This window comes from Crocodylus porosus, unplaced genomic scaffold, assembly GCF_001723895.1.
Source record: "Crocodylus porosus isolate Cpor-Errol unplaced genomic scaffold, CroPor_comp1, whole genome shotgun sequence".
NCBI classification, from domain to species: domain Eukaryota; kingdom Metazoa; phylum Chordata; order Crocodylia; family Crocodylidae; genus Crocodylus; species Crocodylus porosus.
Window position 1 is genome coordinate 30,165,354 of NW_017728911.1, and position 22,154 is coordinate 30,187,507.

The window sequence follows — 22,154 nt, forward strand, 5'->3', positions numbered from 1 at the left end:
GATAGGTCACCTGGTCATAGAAGGAAATGAGATTGGTCAAACAAGACCTACCCGCAACAAACCCATGCTGGCTGTCCCTTAGAACGTTAGCCTGGGCCAGTCCCTCAAGGATGGCCTCCTTAATAAACTTTTCTAAGTAAAGGATTCAATCCAGAAATAGGTTTAACCATTCATTTTAATGTACAAAGCATGGCTGTAAGTCAAAGCAGAAATAGTCTAAAGATCAGTCAGGAGTCTTATGGTAACAGCAGAATATGGGAAAAGAAAAGGTCAACATGAAACATAAACATATTATATTATGATGTGCTGTTACTCTCAGAATTAGCATGATCAACGCTAAAAATCTTATACCACTGGATAGAGAGAGAAAGATGCTCATCAAGAAAATATGTACAATGTTCAAATGTAGACTCTGTTAGCCTTGCCCTTCCATATCCATCTTCAAATAGGCCATGGTGCGATGTGCGTCTTCACCAGGTATCACAAGACTTTACTAGGAATCTTATATTCTACAAGGTACTCTAGGCAGTTGGCAAGAGATGGCTATGTACCTACCTTTGGGTGAAATTAGAAACGTCTCACTGGTGATAAAAAGAAGGTATGCACTGTTAGTTTATATGACTGAAGGGCCAAGAAATGTTCAAAAAACGTATAAAGCTAAGTGGGCAGAATTAACCATAACACGGCAAAAATAAAACTAAGTATTAAAAAAGAAAGAAAATGAAGAAGCAAGGAGAAGCAGGAAGAGAAAAAGACAGACAAAATAAAGGGGTCTCCAAAAATACTGATCCCATACCCAACACCTAAAGAAAAGCTGCTGAGACTTGATACCACTGTTGATAGCAACAGAAAAATTGCCACAATTGGGATTTTATAGCATGTTTGTTCTCTCACAGTGATGGAACAGCTACAAAAAATAAAAAAGTATGTGTATAATTTTATTATTTCATTTTAATGATATTGTTGTTTAAACAATGGGTAGACTGCTTGCTAAAAACCAGCTATGTGCTCTCCACAAGTCATGGAAATTTGCAGCATCTCAATGCCTCTGAGCAGGGAGCTACCTGCTGTCTGCAAAAGCCCCTTTACAGCAAACATGGGGTGGTTCTGCTGCAGAAAAGCAGAATGTACAGGAAGGAAGAAGATGCATCTCTTGTGTGTAGTACAGTGCTTTGTGGGAGACCCCGAACAATGGCTCTAAGGAAGCTCCACTAGCTCAAGTTGCCCCATGCATCAGTCCTCTTTTTGCTTTGGTGCTGGCTGGGGTGCCTATGGGGGTGGGAGGGAATAAGCTCTAGGTATTTTTCAGCATCAATGAAAGACCCCTAAAGCTCAAATTCTCATTTCTTTTGTTATGCAAAGGTTTACAACAAAAGTTCTCTGGTGTCCACAGCAGCTTGAGAACTACCTTGAAGATTTCTTCAATTGGTGGTGCAATCCCACCAATTTGCAGGGATAGGAGGAAGCCCTGCTCTCCTTTCACAGAATCATAGAAAATTAGGGTTGGAAGGGAACTCAGGAGGTCAGCTAGTCCAACCCCTTGCTCAAAGCAGGACCTTCCCCAACCAGATCATTCCAGCCACGGCTTTGTCAAGCTGGGCCTTAAAGACCTCCAAGGACAGAGTTTCCACCACCTCTCTAGGAAACCCGTTCCAGTGCTTCACCACCCTCCTAAAGAGAAAGTTTTTTCCTAATATCCAACCTTAACCTCCACTGCTGCAACTTGAGCCCATTGCTCCTTGTTCTGTCCTCTCTCACCACTGAGAACAGTCCAGCTCCATCTTCTTTGGACCCCTCTTCAGGTAGTTAAATGCTGCTATCAAATCCCACCTCAAGCTTCTTGTCTGCAGATTAAATAGGCCCATTTCCCTCAGCCTCTCCTTATCAGTCATGTGTCCCAACCCCTTAACCATTTTCATTGCCCTCCACTGGACTCTCTCCAACTTGTCCACATCCTTTCTATAGCCCACATCCTTTCCTCTAAAAAAGGTTGCACACTTGACTACAATGAGAGCCTATTCAACCATAACATTTTATTACTGGCTTCCTGAGAGATCAATGCCATTTCCAACCAATTCCATATATAGCAGCAACACAAATGGACCCAGTCAAAGCTTAGGAGTAAAAAAGATAGTGGGCAGTTTCACATGCACCAGCACCTGAGACACAGAATCAGTCCTACGTACTGTGGGTTTAAAAAGAGAGACTAGGAAGGTAACACACAAATGTCAACCCTCTATAACTGACAGCTGCCTATTAATTACTTTGAACTGGGGGGGTGGGAAATCCATGATCTTGAACCCAGCAGTTCTGCTTTAGAAACAAAGGCACAAGGGAGCAGCAGGGTTCTCCTTGCTCCCACCTTTCTCTGCTCTGCAGTAAAAGCCTACAAAAATATAACTTGGATGCTTTGTACCTCAATGCAGGGAAGCCCTTATCAGTGCAAAACAGCTTCACCAATTCAGAAATATTTCACAACTACAGGACACAGACCTAATACAATATGCAGGACACTTTTCAACACAGCATCAGTCTCTGCAAATCGAGAATACTAAAATATGTTATGTCTAACATATTTTCCACCATCCCGGATGAAGACTTTTTATAGAAAAGAAAAAGGAGAGACAAAAGGAAAAAGTCTGTAAAAAAAAGGGCCACTGATGCAGAGGAAAGGGACAACTTCAGCTTTAAAATCTTTGTCTCAAGACCACAGCAGCCACTTGGTGGCAGTACAAAGCGCTGGTCTCAACACAAAATTACTAAAGGTTGCTTCTAGTTATTTTGTAATCTATTCTATGCAGAAACACAAAAGTATTGCTTTACTGAGAGCTGTACCCTGCCCCTCAACTTTCATGCGAACTGGGATCCCAAACCACTTTGCTGAGATAGGTCACCAACCAGAGAAGAGGTGAGAGGCAAGAGAGAGCAGAAACTTTTCCCCCCAAGACAGGAGAATTGATGGTGCTACTCAAAAACATACAGTGGCATAATTGTTCCAACAGCTCCAGGCTTGTCAGCATCTTCAGTGCAACCCTCCTTTGGCCCAAGCTCAGGAGGGTATTTAGCATGGATGTGAAAATGGGCCCCCGGCTACATGCTTGGCAAAAGCAGTGTTGGCATTTTGTTGCAGAAACAGATGGGGTGAGACTGCTAGCAGGGAATTTATTGAGTTATTTTTAAAATGAAACTGAAAAGCTGGTTCAAAAGCAGCTCAGGATCCCAAATGAGTCGGGGTATATGGGTTTTGCTGTAAAGGACATGTCTGCGCAAGTCCTTTTTCCCTGTTGCACCCAAGGATCCTGGAATCAGTGTTTGTCACCAACTCAGGGAGAACATCCTCATCTAACCCAGGGTAAGGAATGCAACCCTGTAGGCACCATCCCAGGTGCTAGAGTTTACCTGCTTCTGTGGGAGGGACACGGGACCCAGACTTCACACCTGACATGTTCATCCCATTTTGCATCATGCTTAACAAGTTACAGTTGTACAGAGGACAGCAGCTACTTTTCCAAGGAAGTTCCTGGAGGTTTTTTTAAGTGTCCTATATATAAAATAACCACCCTCATTACTTTAACAACTCAGAATAATATAGTACCCAAAGTGGGGGATAGCAGAAGGCACTAATTATTTAAAAACCATGCAGGCTACTACACGACTGTGGTGACTTAAGAGCACAGGTCTGAGGCAGTAAGTGCTCTGGATGCCGCAGAAGCCGGGCCAGTTCTTTTGCTTCATGATCAGATTGTACAAATAAACAGGAACCTCAGAAGATACAATATGGAGTTGGTGTGGGCGGCATATTTTGGGAAATTTGCAGAATTTGGGAAAGGAAATTTAAAGGTTAAGAAATGGTTTGGCAGCTGCAACTCACCCACTGGTTGATGGTAAAGTAACACAGTGTTCACAATGAGTTCATTGCAGCAGTGTGCTCCAGACAATGTTGCTTTAATCAAGTGAATGGCCATTATATTACACAAATGCCTAGTGTGTGAAAATGTCTATATAAATTATTAGGCAGTGTGAGTGATATGCAAAGCTGCAAGAGCCTGTGATGACCACCCTAATGGCCAAGGATATTCAGCAAGACCATGGACCACGGGGCAGAGGGAAGCAGCAGAATACCAGCTGCAGGAACACAGGACTGAGTATAACTTGCAACAATGGGCTGCACAAATCCACAAAAGAGGAGGAGAAAATATGGGACGGGAAGAGACTGCAGATCAAATGTCAGGAGAGGTACAAAACACCAAAGATGCACTGATGTAGTACATGGTCTGATGAGAACAGTATTGCAAAATAAAATGTGTCAGAATACTTGCATCTTTACCTGTAGATGAAAGAAAAAATAGTAAGTAAAGTGTTGCTCTCAAAAGTCAGGACTCCCGCAGGCGCACACTCCTCTGGGGCTTTCTACCAGCCTTCTGAAATGGTCAAGTGCCTCTGCCAGTACATCAGACTAATGCATTCGTTGTAGCTCATTAAAAACTCCCTTTGATTGTATAGGTCAAAGGCTTTCGGAGTAGAGAGAAAGCAAATGCAGAATGCAACCCTGTCATTATCAGGAAAATCAAGTGCTCAATAAAAATGCAAGAGATTATCAGATTCTCCTACCTAAAATGAGTGAAAAATCAAAGCTTTCCCTCCCTTCTTGCCTGAGGATCACAAGGGAAAGCACGACAGTGCTACTGTGTAGCTCACTACTATGTTCATAGGCTATCCCCACGCTAAAAAAAAAAAAAAAAAAAAACTCGCCAAGGTTCAGCTATTATCAGATATCCACAAGTCCCCAGTGGCCTTTATCACCATAGCTACCACTTCTAAGAAAACAGATTCCCTGCCTCTAGAATTAAAGTGACTAAAACTTAACCGCCAGTCCCCTGGGTCCAGGACAAAAAACTTTACTGCCAAGTACTATAACCCTGTAAAGGATTTTCATCCAGGCCCCTTATCCCCACAGTCAACATTTTAAAAGTTTAATTACAGCACGTAACAGCACAAGTCACACACTTGGAGACTCAGGCATGGTAATTATTCTCTCAGAAACTGGTAGCTTTAACCCCTCTTCCCACTTTTCCTCCATACTACCAACTTTATTCAAGCTTGGATTTTCATGCTCTGTTGTACGCCGATAAAGCAGGAAATAATTACTTCCTAATCAGCTGCACAAAGCTGTTTCTCCCTGCATCCTAGCAGCTTTTGTACCACACCTTCCCTTATAATTACACATACTGTTTAAGTGCTGACAATGCGCTTGGTCCCGTGGTACATGCGCTGCAGAGAATAATTCCTGCTCTTAGCAATCCCAGGGAGAGACATGAAGGAGGCAGGGGTACGGTGGAAAACCCAGAGTAGTTTGCTTATAATCCCCTTCTTTCTTTTCCAAAAAGCACTGTCTAGAACGTGGCACGTGCAGATTTGTGCTTACGAGGCTCAAAAGGACTAGAGAGCTCTAAACCGATACAGGGCAGGGCGGGCACAGGGGCGGACACAGGCATGGGCAAACGGGGCAGCCGCCTAGACAGAAAGGGGGCCCCAAAACAGTAATTTTTATCATTATATATTACCAAAGATGGTAAATTGTATTATTATCATTATCTCTGGTGAAGGGGTGCTCCGATACTGAAACTTTACCCAGGGTCACCCAGCCGGCTGAGCATCCCGCCAGCGCTGCTGGGGCCGGTCTCCATGGAAACCCTGGCTATGCACTGGTACAGCCCCGCCACTCCTAGTATCGCCATGGAAACCAGCTGCAGTGACGTGGGCAGGGGCTGATGGGAAATGGAGTCCACCAGCCCACCCCTGCTGTAGGACCTATGGGACAGCACACATGGGCGGAACAACTAAATTTAGGGAACTTCACCTACCACCTGCGCAGCACTGAGCCCATGAGTATGACCAAGCATCTGCTGAAATCACAGGCAATGTTAAAGGGAGCTGGACTGAGACAATTTTGCATCATCTGAACGCTCCATAGCCTAACCTCAAACATGGTTTTCAAGCCTGAAATAAATCCCTGTATAGGCATCCCCTCCTAGCCTGATTGGACCATTTCAGCTGATTTTTCCACAACACATGTCCCACATTTATACACCGTTCTTTTGGCAGTGAGGGGGGCACAGCAGCTAAACTACACTGCAAGCCAGTTCAAGCTACCACACAGTTTCCAGACTTTTAGGTCTCCTCTCACCTATGTCCACATAGGTCAGTCCACTTCAGTGAAGTACAATCTGATGTGTATTAGTATACATGAAAAAGAAACAAGCCCTTAGTTCACAGGAGATGTCCAGATGTGCTGAAAGCTTTTAGCCTAATCAAGAAACACAGCAAAAGCTCTGGATGCATGATAAATTGGAAACGTGGGGTAAAGAAGAAACATGCTGTAACCAGAACCTCTTCTGTAACGCATGTAGTGCCGGGAGGCTCTGAAGTTCACATCTTTTGAGAAGACATCATAGAAACAGGCATTCACAACTTTACTAGCACTACGATCTGAGAAATTCTTCAACCACGTAGCTCCTAAACAGGATAGCAGGCAGTGAATCCGATTCATCAAACTGGCCGCTGACGTTTATGCAGCTGTATCAACCAATCAGCTCTTGTTCAATCTCTTGAGCAATTACAACGTGAAACATCCAGTTTTGTCAAATCAAAAGACACTGGCACACCATAGATGAAGTATGCTAAAGAAGGTGATGAAGTAGCACAAGTTGGTTCTCTTTATTCATGGGGAGAGGGGTTGCACAGTGCCTGATCCAAGTACCAATCTTTTCCAGTTCACACCCACTGATCAGCACTGCTGATGGAGAGGGGGGGAGAGAAAACAAAAAGCTCACCCAAAAACATCACTCCCAACATCAGATTTCAGACTTGTATGTTATTGAATTTTCTGGCAGTAAGCAGGAAATGCGGCCTTTAGGGCTACACGGTTTCTTCACTGGATGCCATCACCCTGCAGCTCCAACTCCTTCATGTTAGCTGCTGTTTTTAAATGGATGAGTCTAAGCTGTTGCCTTCCTAGGTACAAGATAAGGCCTATTCGTTTCCTGGGCTTTGAAGCAGCTGTTGGTTGGAGAGTGCAAGTTCAAGGAGGGGGTATGTGAAGGGGGGGAACGGGGGGGTCTGCAGAGACTACTCTTATCAAGCTGTTGAGAGAAGTAGGGACCATAAGGTATTTATGTTGTTATTTTCAAGGCACATGCACAAACACTGTAAAAAAAAAAAAAACAGCATAAGCAACCCAGTTAGTTCCTTGGGAGCCCACTGTGTTGCCAGGAAGGTCAATGGGTTCAAAAAGAAGCTCTACATTAGTGAGCTGAGTAATAAAGGATCTGGATAATACACACCTAAGGGTGGGGTGACAGAGCAGTTAGGGCATTTACTGCAGCTCCACAGCTGCAAATTCAGTTTTGCTCTGGACTCATCCAGCTACAAATGGGTACCTGGTTATCCAAGTCACAGGCAGCCAGGCATAATGCTAGCCACATCTCTCCTGTGTATGCAACTGGCTACAAACCCCACTGTGCCTTAAGCTCACCAGCACCATGGGCCAATCTGCTCAGAATGACCTTTGATTTTTGATCACCTATAGCCTGCATGCACCATGCCCTTAATCCTGCCAGTTCTTGGAGCAAACGACAAAGGTGCACCCCCTGGGTCCAGTTTAGGTCAAACACTTGGCAATCCTAGGCACTGACCAATACGTCAACTCCAAGTGCCATGTGTGTCTGCTCCCTGAGACCTGGAAGCTGAATACCCCTGTTCCAGCCTTTTGTTTCAAGCCAAACTGACATACTTGCAGAGCAGCCTCAATGCAACAGAACTTCCTTGCCCAGGAGAACCTTTCCATAGCCAGTCCTCCTATGAAATATGAAACATCTTAACAAGGAAGAAACATAAATCAACATCCTGCTTGCCATCAGGCACCTCTGAGACAAATAGTTTGCTCCAACTTTTATCCAAGTCTAATTTGCACAAAATGAGCTTTTCCAGCCAGGAAAACTTACACCACCCTCCAGCTTTCCTGTACAATATAAATTTTCATTTCTACCTGGGAGAAATTTTACAATCTTTATATTCTCCTTTGCCTGATGAAGGGCCCATGAGCCCAGAAGCTGGCAAATAAATTCTTTTGTAACTGGCTAGTTGGTCTAATAAAAGATATCACTTCTACCACACTGCTACAAACCTTTATCCCTGTCACTTCCCTTACTTTCAAGATAGCAGGGTAAAAATAAATAGAAAGGCGTATGCAGAGAATGAGCAAGTTGGAGGAGGCAGGGGTCAGGCACAGTCCTCAATTTAAGAACAGTATGTTACCTTCAGCCCCTTGCCAATTAACAGGCAGCAACACCCATTAATGTAGGGAGGGCTTTCTCTGCACTTCCTGTCCTGTTGTCCATTTTTTTCTTCTTGTTCTAAAACACACTGAATTGGACTACTGTGCTTTGTAACTACTCCATTTGACTAACTTAATATAGACCGAGCACGTACTATCACACCAACATTTGTTTTCCCTATATTGTATTACAGTGTATGTCGATTTTATTATCCTTCTGAAACGGTCTGTGAATGAAGGCAAGCAGTTTGATCAATAATGTTATAAAAACCTTGCAGATAACGTGTGATGCTGAAATTTAGAGACAAGCAGGTCACTTCTGAAGCATCAGTAAGACATGATATGCAATGGATTAAAGGACAACAAAAAGTCCTTCTTTAGATATGTAGGAAGTCATAAAAGGAACAAGGGAAATATAGGGTCCCTCATAAATGAAATGGGATGGCTGTTAACAGACACCCAGAAGAAAACCTAACTCATGAACAAATACCTCACGTTGGTACTCCACCAGTCCAGGGGTGTTAGCATGCTTGACAAGATACAGTATGACCATAGGGGGAGACCACCCTCCAATAGTTGATGTAGATCTTGTGAGAGACCACCTACAAAGCCTAAATGTCTAAAAGTCATCTGGACCGGATGAACTACACCCAAGAGTGCTAAAAGAACTGTCCAACATCATCGCGCAACTAATGATGAAGTTATCTGAAGACTCATGGAGCTTGGGAAAGGTCCCAAAAGACTGGAAAAAAGCCAATGTTACCCATCTTTAAGAAAGGGAGCAAGGCGAACTCAGGAAACTATAGGCCAATTAGTTTGACCTCAATCCCAGGTAAAATCCTGGACAAAATCATCAAAGAAACCATCACACAGGCTAACTGAAGGCAGTATTCTGAAAGATAGCCAACATGCTTCGTCATGGGCAGGTTGTGCCAAACCAACCTCATTTCCTTCTACAATCAGGTTACTCGCTGCCTGAAGAGAGGAAACGAGGTTGATGTCATATACTTGGACCTCAAAAAGGCCTTTGACTTGGTCTCCCACACTGTCCTCATGGTCAAATTGGGAAAATGTGGCCTCGACTACTTCACAGTCCAATGGCTAGATAACAAACTTTACAGCAGGATCCAGAGGACACTAATTAATGGAACTGAGTCATCATGGCAGAGGGTGACCAGTGGGATCCCTCAGGGGTCAGTACTTGGGCCAGTGCTCTTCAACATGTTAACAATTTGGATTCAGTTATTATAAGCTATCTGGCTCCATCTGGGGAGATATAACCCACAATACACTTACAGGCTCGGCAGTACTCTGCTTGCCAGCACCACAACCGAACAAGACCTGGGTGTCAGGATTGACAACAAAATGAACATGACCCACCAGTGCGATGCTGCAGCTGGCAGAGCTAAGCAAACGCTGGCATGCATCTAATGAGGCATCTTGAGCAAGGCAAGGGATGTCATCCTCCCACTTTACCTGGCCTTGGTGAGACTGTAACTGGAGTACTGCATCCAGTTCTGGGCACTTCAAGAAGGATGTGGAGAAGCTTGAGAGAGTCCAGAGGAGGGCCACAAGCATGATTAGAGGCCTGGACACAAGACTTATGAGGAGAGGCTGAGGATTTGGGATTGTTCAGCCTGGAGAAGAAAAGACTCGGGAGACTTGGTGGCAGCCTATAAGTATATCAGGGGAGTACATCAGGGCTTGGGGGAGCATCTATTCACCAAGGCTCCCCAGGGGAGGACAAGAAATAGTGGGAACAAGCTGATTGAAGATCGCTTCAGGCTACACGTAAGGGAAAACTTCTTTACAAGCTGAGTACCCAGGGTTTGGAACAGGCTCCCCACCCCGGAAGTGGTATAGTAACCTACCCTGGCGAACTTCAAAAAAACATCCTGACATCCATCTTGCGGGGATCATTTGATCCCAGCAGTCTTTCCTGCAGGGGGACTGGACCCAATGACCTGTAAGGTCCCTTTCAGCCCCTAACAACTATGAAACTATGGATCAAGGTGAAGTCTCTACTTGATAGCATAAATTCTACATTTCTTGAGGGTGTTTTGGACATGAAAATACAGCTTGAGAGCCTTGCTTCTTTCACAATTATGTTCTACATTGTTAGACTCTGTTGTGTTGTGTTATTAGCCAGAAAGGAAGCAAAAAAACCCCATAAAAATTAAGTGAATTCCTATCTCCCCTCCCCAATGGCTTACATAGGAAGCAATTCCCTTTGACCTAAGTGATTAAAGAAAACCATGTTTCTCATGTGATCAAGATACAGAGAGACTTTAACAGAACAATCTTTGATTTCTGACTGGAGTACAAAAAAAAAAAAGTCTCAAACAAAACAAGTCTCAGCACTTAGAAACTGAGCAACTAACTTTTTTCCATTAACACACCTCAATCCTCCCCTGTGGTAGAACTGGCTCTTCCACTCCTGGGTCTCCAGCACTATACTGGCAGTAACTACAGCACCTCCTAATGTTGCAGCTCTAACTGCAAGTTCTGCAATGGATTTGAATAGATGCTATGAAATGCTATGGTGGGATTTGTTATTACAAGACCATTGGAAAAAATCCTAAATCCTATACTAGTTATTTCCCCATTTTGTTTCCCATAAATAAAATATTTCTGTAATGCCTCATTTTCACATCCACCCGTACACACAAGTGAGCGGGACATTTTAACTTCAAAAGTCTGGTTTAAACAGAAGAAGCACATTGACTAAAATCCATCCTTGACCCACTTCATAGTACTTGGGAGATCCCTGAAATGATAGAAGGTTACCCAGTGCAAAATGATAACACAGCCTGAAAAAATGTTTCCAGATTTCTTCCCAAAATCCCAAACTGTGGCATGCCACTGACAACTAGAGAACCATCTTGCTGCACAGAATATGGTGTGGTCACACAGCACAGGCTCCTGCTTCATACAACCAGCAACTAAAAATGTACTACAAGACATATAATGCATATTAACTTTCCTAATGCCATTCTTCCACACAACTACCAGAGTTGACCCAAGGATGCTACCAGAGGTGGTTACTAAAACCAAAAATCTGAAGGGAAGTAGTCTTGTAAAAGCAGCAGCCAGTGGAGAAAATAGATTCTGACCCCAGCCAGGTAAAATATATATTAAACTTTTTGTATTCCTGGTCTATGTCAAGTGATTGGGGTTCACTTGATAAAGTTCAGTCTCTTGCACGCTGCAACCTGATTATAGTCCACAAGATCATAGGATCATAGGAAAGCAAGGCTGGAAGGGACCTCACAAGGTCATCTAGTCCAGCCACCTGCTCAAGGCAGGATCATCCCCAACTAAACCGTCTCAGCCAAGTGTCAGTCTAATCTGCTCTTGCAAATATTCACAGCTGAAGACCCTACGTCACTGTAGTAAAATGTGGCCCATATCATAGAAGAGTTTCAGACTCCCTGCTTTAGCCGTGGTAATTCAAGCCTTTGTATAATTATCTGAACATGGATATCCGTGTCAATGACTTCCAACGTTCCTAGACTTATTCTTAGAGCTGCTTACTGTCAATAAAATGGCACCCTACATTATAACCCTATTGTGATATTTTAAAGAGAAGAAAAGTGGCTTCATTTTTTTACCTTAAACTCATAGTACAAGTTCAACTCTAAAAACTCAGACTTGAAACACCATGTCACATTTATAAAGTAACTAAGTGCTGACAGCTACACTGCTCCAGTAGCTGCTTGACCTACAGACTGCTTCAATATTGGCATTAATTATGTCGCACTATGCTGAAGTTCCACTGTGCTATATTGAGGAACACTTGACAGCCCTATCACTTCTGGCATAAGCTATGAGACCTCATGACTGCATCACTATGTACAGTGGGAGAACAGCCAAACTCTGAAGCAAACAGAAAATGCATTAAGCATTGTTATTAAGTGGAGATAACTTACTCAAAGATTTAAAGCTAGATACAATTCTCTGGGGGGAGAGGGGGGCAACCAAACATGCAAAGCACAGGCAGGTTGTTTTCCCCACAGTACTGCATGCACTGGCAGAACAGACTCTGTCATTGTCTTGATTTTCCATTACATGGCACAGAGTCGCCGTCTTTTACAGGCGACTCCTCTTGGACATGTTAGTGCCCTGGCACTGTGCTATTCCTGAGTGACTCTTGCTGTTACAGGGCACGTCATCTGAACAAGCCAGGGAAGGTGTTCCCGGAGGAAGCGTTTGATGACAGGCGGCTGTGGCTGCAAAAGGTTACAGATTGTTTCTGCAGATCTGTTCAGCAAAGAGTGATTCGTGAACATTTCAGAAGACTTAAGTCACACTTACTTTAAAAAAATATTTCCAGCTCTGTCCCCTTCCACCTTCCCATTTCCTCTCTCAAAGACCTGTCATTGCATAGGGGCAGACTTGTCCTGGCTCAGCTTAGTTTGTGAGATCTCACGATGTGGCTGCTTGAGTCAACACAAAAGGGAGAATGAAGAGCCAGATGCTGTGGTGATCCGGAGGCTCCCTTCCCTTACACAGAAGCGTAGGAGATTTCAGCCATAGCATGGGGCCTGGGGTATTATGTCAATGAATTCACCTCCTTCCCCATCATACACAAATCCTAGGTCAAAGCTCTCACGAGTTCTTCAATTCTTCTAACACTTTTCACAAGTATAAAGGTGTTTGGTAATCTTAACACTCTTAACAATGCTGCCTGGTATGCTGTTAGACTTCTTGCCAACAAGGGCACACTGCTGGCTCATATTCAGCTTACTGTCCACTGTGACCCCCCAGGTCCTTTTCTGCAGAGCTGCTGCCCAGCCAGTCACCCCCAGCCTGCACCAGTGCATGGGATTGCTCCGTCCTGAGTGCAGGACTTTGCACTTGTCCTTGTTGACCTTCATGAGATTCCTTTCGGCCCAATCCTCCACTTTGTCTGGGTAACTCTGAATCCTAGCCCTACCCTCCAGCATATCTAGTACTCCCCCCAGCTTGGTGTCTTCTGCAAACATGCTGTGGGTCCACTCTGCCATCTTCTAGGTCCTCGACAAAGATACTGAACAAAAACTGGCCCCAGGATTGACCCCCGGGGCACTCCACTTGATACTGGCTGCCAATGAAACATTGAGCCATTGATTACTACTCTGAGGCCAATGCTCCAGCCAGTTTTCTATCTACCTTACAGGCCATTTATCCAGCCCATACTTCCTTAGTTTGCTGTGAGAATGTTGTGGAAGACCATATCAAAAGCCTTGCTAAAGTCAAGGCACATCACATCCACTGGTCTCTCCACATCCACAGAGCCAGTCACCTTGTCATAGAAGACAAATCAGGTTGGTCAGGCCTGACTTGCCCTTGGTGAATCCATGCTAACTCCTCCTAATCACCAAGTGCTTAAAAATGGATTCCTTGAGGACCTGCTCCATGGTTTTCTCAGAGACTAATTGTATTATGGGCCTGCATTTAACTCCCTGACATTCAACTAAAGCTGCTATTTTACTTTTCCACTACAACAGGCGCTTTATAAAAAGGTGGTGCCAGTGCAAGACAGCATTCAAGAGAAGCTGCATTTTGGTGCATAAAGAATGATTTGTGTATATATTGAGTACTGACATGCACGTTTCACTCACTGTGTGGTTTAAGTTCCTGCAGGATGACACTTGCTTAAAAAGTAGGAATCACTCATCATATTTAAGATTCACTTTTCATTTAAAAATAAATCTATCACAAATAAAATCAAATGGCCATATCTCAGGGTTCTTTAAAACACAACCAAAACAAAAAAACAAAAAAAACCCCACTCTCTTCCTGGAAACAGTCTCTGGAATCTGAGGCTTCATCTATTTAATCACTGTCACCATCATCGTTGCCAGTCATTTGGTTTTGCAGATTGCAAGTCATTTATTAACGAATGATGGTTTTGGATGTAGTTCTTAACTAGTTGAAATGCAGCTCAACACTAATCCTATGCTTTGCACATCAGTCTGCGTGGAAAAAAACAGTATGCCAAGAACCTCTAATATTGCTAACATCCGTATGCCCCTCCTCGCCCCCTTTGAGAAAAGTAACACAAAGGGAATACCCATTTCTGTTGTTAATCTTGCTTTTTCTTCCTCTTACATGCACCAGTTCTCTCAAATGGAGAACTCAGATGTCTATTAGAAGTACATGGAACATGGGAAGTGATCCTAGTGCAATTAGGCAGCAGTACACTAAGTGAAAAAAAAAAATACTATGCTGTATATTTACTTTTCTAGGGTATTTTTCTCAGTTTCAGGAGAAGCAGATTAACACTTATAGCTGCTGAGAGGAAAACCTACTGGAACAGTGACTGTTCTGTCACAGTTTTATTAACAAACACGAAGGAAAACTACAGTCAGCAGCAGCATCTTTTTGTACCCTTGAGGATAAACTAGACTTTCATTTAAAATCACACACATCGGGGGAGGGGGGGGGAAGGAGGGGGAAACAAACTTGTTAATGTATGCACTGCATTAAGTTATTAAATAGAAAACAAAACGATGGGAAAGAATTAATTGAATATGAGAACATAAGCATCCACTTCAATATGAGCAAGATTAAGACTGGGAAAACAAACGCTTACAAGAAGGAAATTCATAAAGTTAATCTAAAACACCCAAATTGAAACTCTGCTCCTTTTGCTCATCTGCCTTTAATATAATGCTTACATCATATATATGTATATAAACTGCAATTTCTTTAAATTGCTTTCTGGCAGGTCCTAACTGCAAGTCCCTTCAGAGCTGACATGTCTACAATCTGCTAGTGATTTACCAACCTTCAGACTAAAATTAGTTTCAAGATTACACAGAAGGCAGCTGTAGATTTCAGTGGGCCATTTTTACACAGTCGCTTTTCAGAGGAGACTCGCACTGTAGTGTGGGCTTTGTGAGCATGGGAAGGGCGTGTTTTTGGGAATGCGGGTTTCAAGCTGGTGATGGAACAAATGTGCAGATATAAAAGTTACAAAATATAGGTCACTATATGTTCCTATGCTTTTTAGGTATGTTTCTATGCTTTCCTAAGCCAGTGCTTTGGGGGGGGGAAAAAGGATACATCTTCCCACTCTTCACAACCTCTCTTGCTTATCTCCTACTGTACTACTAGGATTAGGGCTACATGAGCCCTCTCCCACACCAGCAACAACACAGGTTCAAGTCCAACGGTGGTAACAAAGGTGAAACTAAGTGTAGATTGGCCGCAAAGTTTTAACCATATATCAAGAAGCTCTCTCAGAGCAGGGTTAGAAAACATGGAGGCTAACCCACTGCCATCACCGGATGATCTACTCCTTAAAGGGACAGGGATCCTGGAGCCCTTAAACAATTAGACCCAGCTGGGAAGGTATTCTGTGATTCCCATACGGAACTGAGAGAGCTTAGAGGAGAAGGAGCTTGCCTCCTGCTCCAGAACCAGACACTGAAGAGAGGTGCAAGAGAAAAATGACCTCTGGGCCACAGCAGCCTGCTCTGTGGAGGGAAATAATGTATTGCCTTGCATACTAAACACACTCCGGAATACAGTACGTGCCTTGTTTTGGAGAGGTGCATATTAAAAGATCTTTCCTTGCAGTAACCAAGTAGCAGCAGCTAGGGACTCTGTTCCATGTCCTGCTCCCTGTGGATCGCTTCAGATTTTACTTTCAGCTTTACCCAGAGCAGCAGAAACTGGATTTACCATATTTCTCAGCTATAAGACATGCTCCAATTTCCAGCCATTGTTTTTTGGGGGAAAGGTGCATGTTGTATGCAGGCAAATATGGTAACTTTCTGCTGGCACAACTTTATGAATCCTATTTTTGAGGAGTCTAACTGTGCCCCATGTGAAAGGTTTGAACAGATCTACTGCCAGTTCTCACCAGGCAGCTGTCTATAGTTGCCTTATTTACTCACCTGTGTTACAAGTAGAAGGTCTTAACAAAGGTTTGCCCATGCTAGCAACAGTGAAAGATTTTTCAAGGAAATCTAATAGTGACAAGACCTTTGAAAGAAATTTTGCCATAGCTTAAGTATCACTGCCTTCAGTGGGTACCGCACTAGCCATCTTATTGGCCAGAAAGACTCTTGCTTTTACCAACATGAGTTTTACACACACACACACACACACACAGTCAAACAAAGGTACAGCATCCTACAAGACTCCAGTCCAAAGATGACATCTGTGTTACTCGAAATGCTTCCTTGTCACTGATTTACTGCACATTTACATGGGAAGCAAGAAAAAAAAGCTAGGCCCCTGGAAAGTGGAAAAATGGCACAAAATAAATAAAAAGGAAAAAGCAAATTCAAACAGTCAAAAGGAAAAAAGAAACAGAAAAGCAAACAAAAATATGGCTCTACTCACATATAATGGAGCTTGCTGTGGATTAAGTTTCATGACCCAGAACACTAGAATGGAAAAGAAAGAGAGGTTAAAAACACTGTCTTTATCCTTCAAATATCAACACTTCTTTTGTTTGCAACAGAACCTAAACCTGCCAGTCCGCACAAGCTCACCACAATGGATGAAACTTTTTCCAATGGGCAGTTTCATGGTAAATTTCTTTACGATTTCAGACATAACTAATACAAGGAGTAGATGCTTCCATCTTTGCAGACGATGAGCACACACCCCCCCCCCCCCCCCCCCCATCAATACGACTACTGGCAAAGCTCTTTAGGTGCTCTCTGCCCAGAGTACAGATGGCACGAGACTCAAGCCAATGTTTTTTGTTCTTCAGTTTTACAAGCAGTGCATTTTCTTACAAGCTGGAAGTGAAGGACAAAGTGAAAACCACGTCTTCTGAGAAGAGCTATTTTGTGGAACACTTAATGGGACTTTTGGAAAAGAGCATTGCAATTTTAAAGCAGGCAGGGCATGATGCTATGACTAGGTTAGAGGCTTGTAGAATAACGAGATGTGTTAGTCCCTTCACTGCCATGTAGAGCTGTTTTGCAGCTTAATCTCAACAACTAAACCCAGGTATCTTTTAAACAGTTTTGAGGTTAAAACGTACAAAGAGGTTTCCCTTTAAGGAAGAGGGGAGATACCAGGTATCCTTTAGGGCAAAAAACCTAGGGACGCCGAAGGTCAGTATAATTCTTGGATTGAGGCTTAATTTGTAAACGACAAAATCAAAATAAGTCGAGACAAACCTCAGGGTGGGGATGGGCATGGGTTGAATCCTCTACCAGCGAAACCTCTCAATGACAACTCCCTCCCCCGACCTTTTTAAAATGAAGTTTCTCTCTCAGCATCTGAAGTTCCCAGGGAAGCGTTTCAGGTTCAGAAGAATCTGCAGTCACCCTGGTTACTTCACTATTTGACTGTTGTGGTTTGAAGGCGAATGGCATCTACGTGCAATCAGAATCGCACACACGGCAAATGCGTCTGCGCTCCAGCTGTTGGCTTTGCATAGACAGAGCCATTAGGAATCCATACTCGCTGCCTGTTACATGTAACCATGCATATCCTTCCTGTTTGCTTGCCCTTCATCTCCTGCTACCATCCTAGTTCTGATGCAAAGCCTATTTAACTCCAGTAAAGTAACTCCAGTTTCCTCAATAAGCACGCCAAGACAGGGACCACAAGCTTTGTCTGGCATCTGTATAGGAACTAACAAACCCACACCAAAAATAACACTGGGGTAGAGGTCTAGAGTTCATTTGGGATCTGCAGGGCCTAGTACTCCACGCTGGCTTGATTCCAAGGTCTAACACCTTAAACGGTGGGTACTTCCTTCACATGTCGTGAGGGAGCCCGACTCAGCCTTTGCAGGAAAGGGAGAAGGAGCCCAATAACACCCTCTCCTGCCAATTAGGGGGTGAGGTCAACTCAGTTCCCAGAAGGATCACATCTCAGAAAGAAGAAAAAATTAGGGGTTGGGAAGCTGTCCTCCCATGAACAAGACAGGAATGTGAAGATTTCACATGAAGGGTGAAATATTGTTCTGTCCGGTTTCTCCCAGAAAATGACCAGACACAATCAGCGTTTGCATCACCACCATAAAATAACAAAACAAAACAAAACAAACAAAAAACCCAAAAAACCAGGGTTGGAAGGGACCTCAGGAGGTCACCTGGCCCAACCCTTCTGCTGAAGGCAGGCCTAAACCATCCCAAACGCTGGTCTAACCTGTACATCCTTTAGAGCCTGAAAGCAGTTTAACCACTGCTGCCTCATTGCTTGCATTTAATTAATAAAAGCTAAAATCAATACAAGTGTCTTGAGCTGCTGGGATTTTTGCACTGCCTGGAAGCATTCTGCAGAATCTCAACCACGCATGACATAACACATGAAAGACTTTTTAAAAGAATACACAAGCATTCTTCACTGAGCAAGACGTGTGCGGGGCAGAACTACCCAATCCTGACCCATCCCCTGGAAAGCGAGGGCTTGCAGTATTCAAGGATGCACACACAAGTGCTGCACCACCCTTCGGAAGAACTGCAGGCGGCTGCCAACAATGTGGCTTTAGCCACCACTTCCTGTTTTTCTTGGGACCTGTTACGTAAAGCTGAGCTTGACAGGTAGCAGAATTAAAGAGACCAGAATTCAAAACAACGTGCACCCTGCAGTGCAGAAAGAGGAGCAGCAGTAGGGTAGAAGATATTTTCCTACGCTAAATTTAAGTCCTTAGCCCTGATGCTGTACATGCTTGTGGTGATGCTGTGGAAGGGGAGCTGGGGAGGAGAGAAACCAGTTGGAAGACAAACCGAGATCTCAAATTCCCACACCCTGTGTCATTAAAACTACGTGACCTGACGCTAAAGTAGCCCGTGCCTTCCCCACAGAATATCCTAGTGGTGCTCCAACAACAGTTTATCGAAATGGTAAGCGCTGCAGTGTGCATCAGACATTTTTACCACCCTGTTCACAGCAGGTCACTGTAATAAAAGGGGTGCATCTCATTAGACTAGAGATCCTGCCCTTCCCGTCACCAGAGAAGCTGACCCAGTGATAGAGCACCAGGAAGCTAGGAGAGACAAGGTCACAGGAACAAAATGCTGCTTGTATGACGTGCTTGTTCCTAACTGGAAAAATGGTTAGGAAGTAGATTGCTGTAAATAGCAATTTTGGTATTAATTATAACACAGGTGTAGATTAATCTGCAATTCAGTCTGTAGCTTCAGTCCAGTTCCTGGTAGACAAGCAGCCATGCAGCTGAGAGCAACATCTGGTTCCTCTGTTGGCAGCAGCAGCAGCAAGCAGGTGGGCCATATCAAATGCAGTCTCCTCCTGTTGCCCCAACAACCATCTTGAGACACATTACATGCAAATATTAGAAAAGCTGCCTGCCACTATACAGGAGAGCTGTTTTAGGGAGAAAGGAGGAGGATTTTACAGCCAAAAGTTGCCATTCTAGCACTTCTCATTAATGTTAGTTATGCTTTTTTTAAAAATATGCTACGTACTTAAGAGTCTCATCCCAAGGCCTATTTTGCTGCACTTAACAAGAACAACAGGATGCTATTTTATGTTCTCGACAGAGGCAATCAAGCTGTTTTAGCTCCAAGGGATTATTTCAACACAGATACACCCACACTTCAGAGGAAGGCACCAGAATTAACTTTGCTGTTAAGAGAAAACGATTGTGGAGCAGAACATCCATATAAAACAAAAATTCTTCCTCTTGACAAGAATTCAGCAAGAGATCCAGTTAGAGAAATTTCCCGTCTTGTCTAACAGATGGCTGCTGTACAGACATTGTAGTTCTGTGGAAAATGCTACACTGAACTGTAACTCACTTAGCAGCAAGTCTGGGTCTCTGTGATCCAAGTAAATACTTGGGTGTCTGCCCCCCTGGAGAAGAGCAGACAGCACCATGTCACTCATCATCACACCAAGATGTGGACGGCCAAGTCTGGGGTCACCCAGGGATCAGGGCACCAACCAGGGGCAAGATGGGCGAGCAGGATCTGAGGGCAAAACCAGGTCAGGAAGCCAGAAGATGAATGTGAGAGCAGGGTCTAAAAGAGACGCGAGTCAAGCCAGACGATCAACCAGAGGATGGAGTCTAAGAGCAAGCTGGAGGGACCAGTGAAGTGGTCTTGGGTCAGGCTGAGTCACTGCCTGTTCCTGTGCAGGGGTTTATCTGGGGAGAAGCAGGTGGTCAGGTGGCCCTGGCCAGCCACTCGGGTGACAGAGTAAGCAGAGGGTTCGGCCCTGCCAGAAGTTTCAAGCCAGCCTAATTCAGAAAAGTAGGAGGCTGGGATGAGGTCCCAGGTTTGAGGTTGCAGCCTGACACTCACCAAAGAAAAAGGGGAAAGGAATGGGACACCTGCAGATGGAAGAAGATGGGGAGGGCAGAGGTCAAGCCTCCAGAAATAACTGCATTTTGTAATAGAGACATTGCCAGCTATAGTGAAATCTTTACAAGTTAGAGGAAGGAATATACGAGAAGAAAAACAGAAACTAAATGGGTGGGAAAGAGACCACTGCCAACTCCTTGGATGGGGCAAGTGTCCAGAATTCACGATGGCCCATGAGCAGATTTTGAGACAAGGACACCTTGCAGTACCAACACGCTGCACCCAATCTGTACTACCTCTGCAAGGGCAGAAGAGGGAGAACAGCTGCACCCTGTCACAGTTCCCTGCAATTGGTAGCTTATGGCGTTTCAAGATTTCAGCAAGCTCCAAGAACAGCAGTTGCTGTTACAAACTCAGTTGGAGTTACTTTCAGACAAGTAGCGGCTTGCTCCTCTCAGTCTGCTTTGGCATGCATCCGCTGCAAGTGACTGGCAGAGGTTGCCACTCAGGATGGTGGAACTGAAGAGCTTCAGCTGTATCAGTTGCACTGGTGATCACGGTATTTCCTCTTGCAAATCTGGAATCTGGTTTCTGACCTAGCAGCCAACGCCAAGGCATGCTGTATGAGAGAGGTCAGCAATTACTCCACAATGTCAATGAACAGATCTCAGACCCTGTGACATTCCTGGGGCAGGTGGAAGACAGTAACTGTGCTCCGGTAGAATGAGCTCTCTGTTCAGCAAGAGGGACGCAGCTGGAAATGCCATGTGTCAGCCACTTAAAATTCTTTGTCTGGAGATGGGTGGACTTAAAAAATGCTCAGATATAGCTGGAGACAAGGATTTCTTAGGGCAACATCTTCTATTGGATCAAGTGTATAACTGGGATGGAGTTAGACAAGCTCTTGCAGATAAGCTGAGATAAGGAATATCTTGCATTTGAAAGCTTGTCACACTCTATGCAAACCATGCATTTGGTCCAAGAGAATATATGACTTTAAGAAATCCTTGCTTCTCACAAAGCTACCGGAGCATCACACCTACAACATCACTATCTAGGGGTGCACCGATAGAGATCTGGGGGGCTGATACTGATAGCCAATTTTTAAGGAGGGATATTCGCCTATACTGATCCGATTTCCGATGGAACCGTCTCTCGATGTTAAGTCTATTGTGGTGAAAGGGGGGAGGGGAGAAAGGGAAGGGGCATGGAGAAACAGATCACTACGGTGAGGGGGGTAGCAGGGCTGGGGTAGGCGCTGCCCAGCCGGGACAGTGAGGGCATGGGATGCAGCTGCGGCTCGTCCGGGTAGAGGGACCTCCATGGGGAGGGGCAGGGCAGGGCAGGCAGGGTGCAGCACTGTGCTCAGGGCAGGTGGTGGCTGCAGCCACCCCATATTTTGCCATAGCCCCCACCCAGCACTGCCTGCCCTGAGCACATCACAGCACAGCCCCCGGCTCCAGCCGCCACCCCTCCTCCCGGACAAGTGGCGGGAGCGGGGATGGGAGCTGGCAGACAAGTGACACACAGTGGTGGGAGCCGCTCCCCCCCCACCCCCCGGATGAGCCATGGCTCCGTCCTGCACCCACCCCACC

General features: G+C 44.5%; 1 protein-coding gene across 4 annotated transcripts in view; it reads right to left on the reverse strand.

Moving 5' to 3' along the window:
• Positions 1-22,154, reverse strand: part of AKAP13 (A-kinase anchoring protein 13) — a 243,484-nt gene that overhangs the window by 203,693 nt on the left and 17,637 nt on the right. For all 4 annotated transcript variants that reach the window (XM_019533755.1, XM_019533754.1, XM_019533753.1 and 1 more), the window contains exon 2: positions 16,673-16,716. In XM_019533755.1, the coding sequence (XP_019389300.1) occupies positions 16,673-16,716 (44 nt within the window). The remainder of the gene's footprint in view (positions 1-16,672; positions 16,717-22,154) is intronic.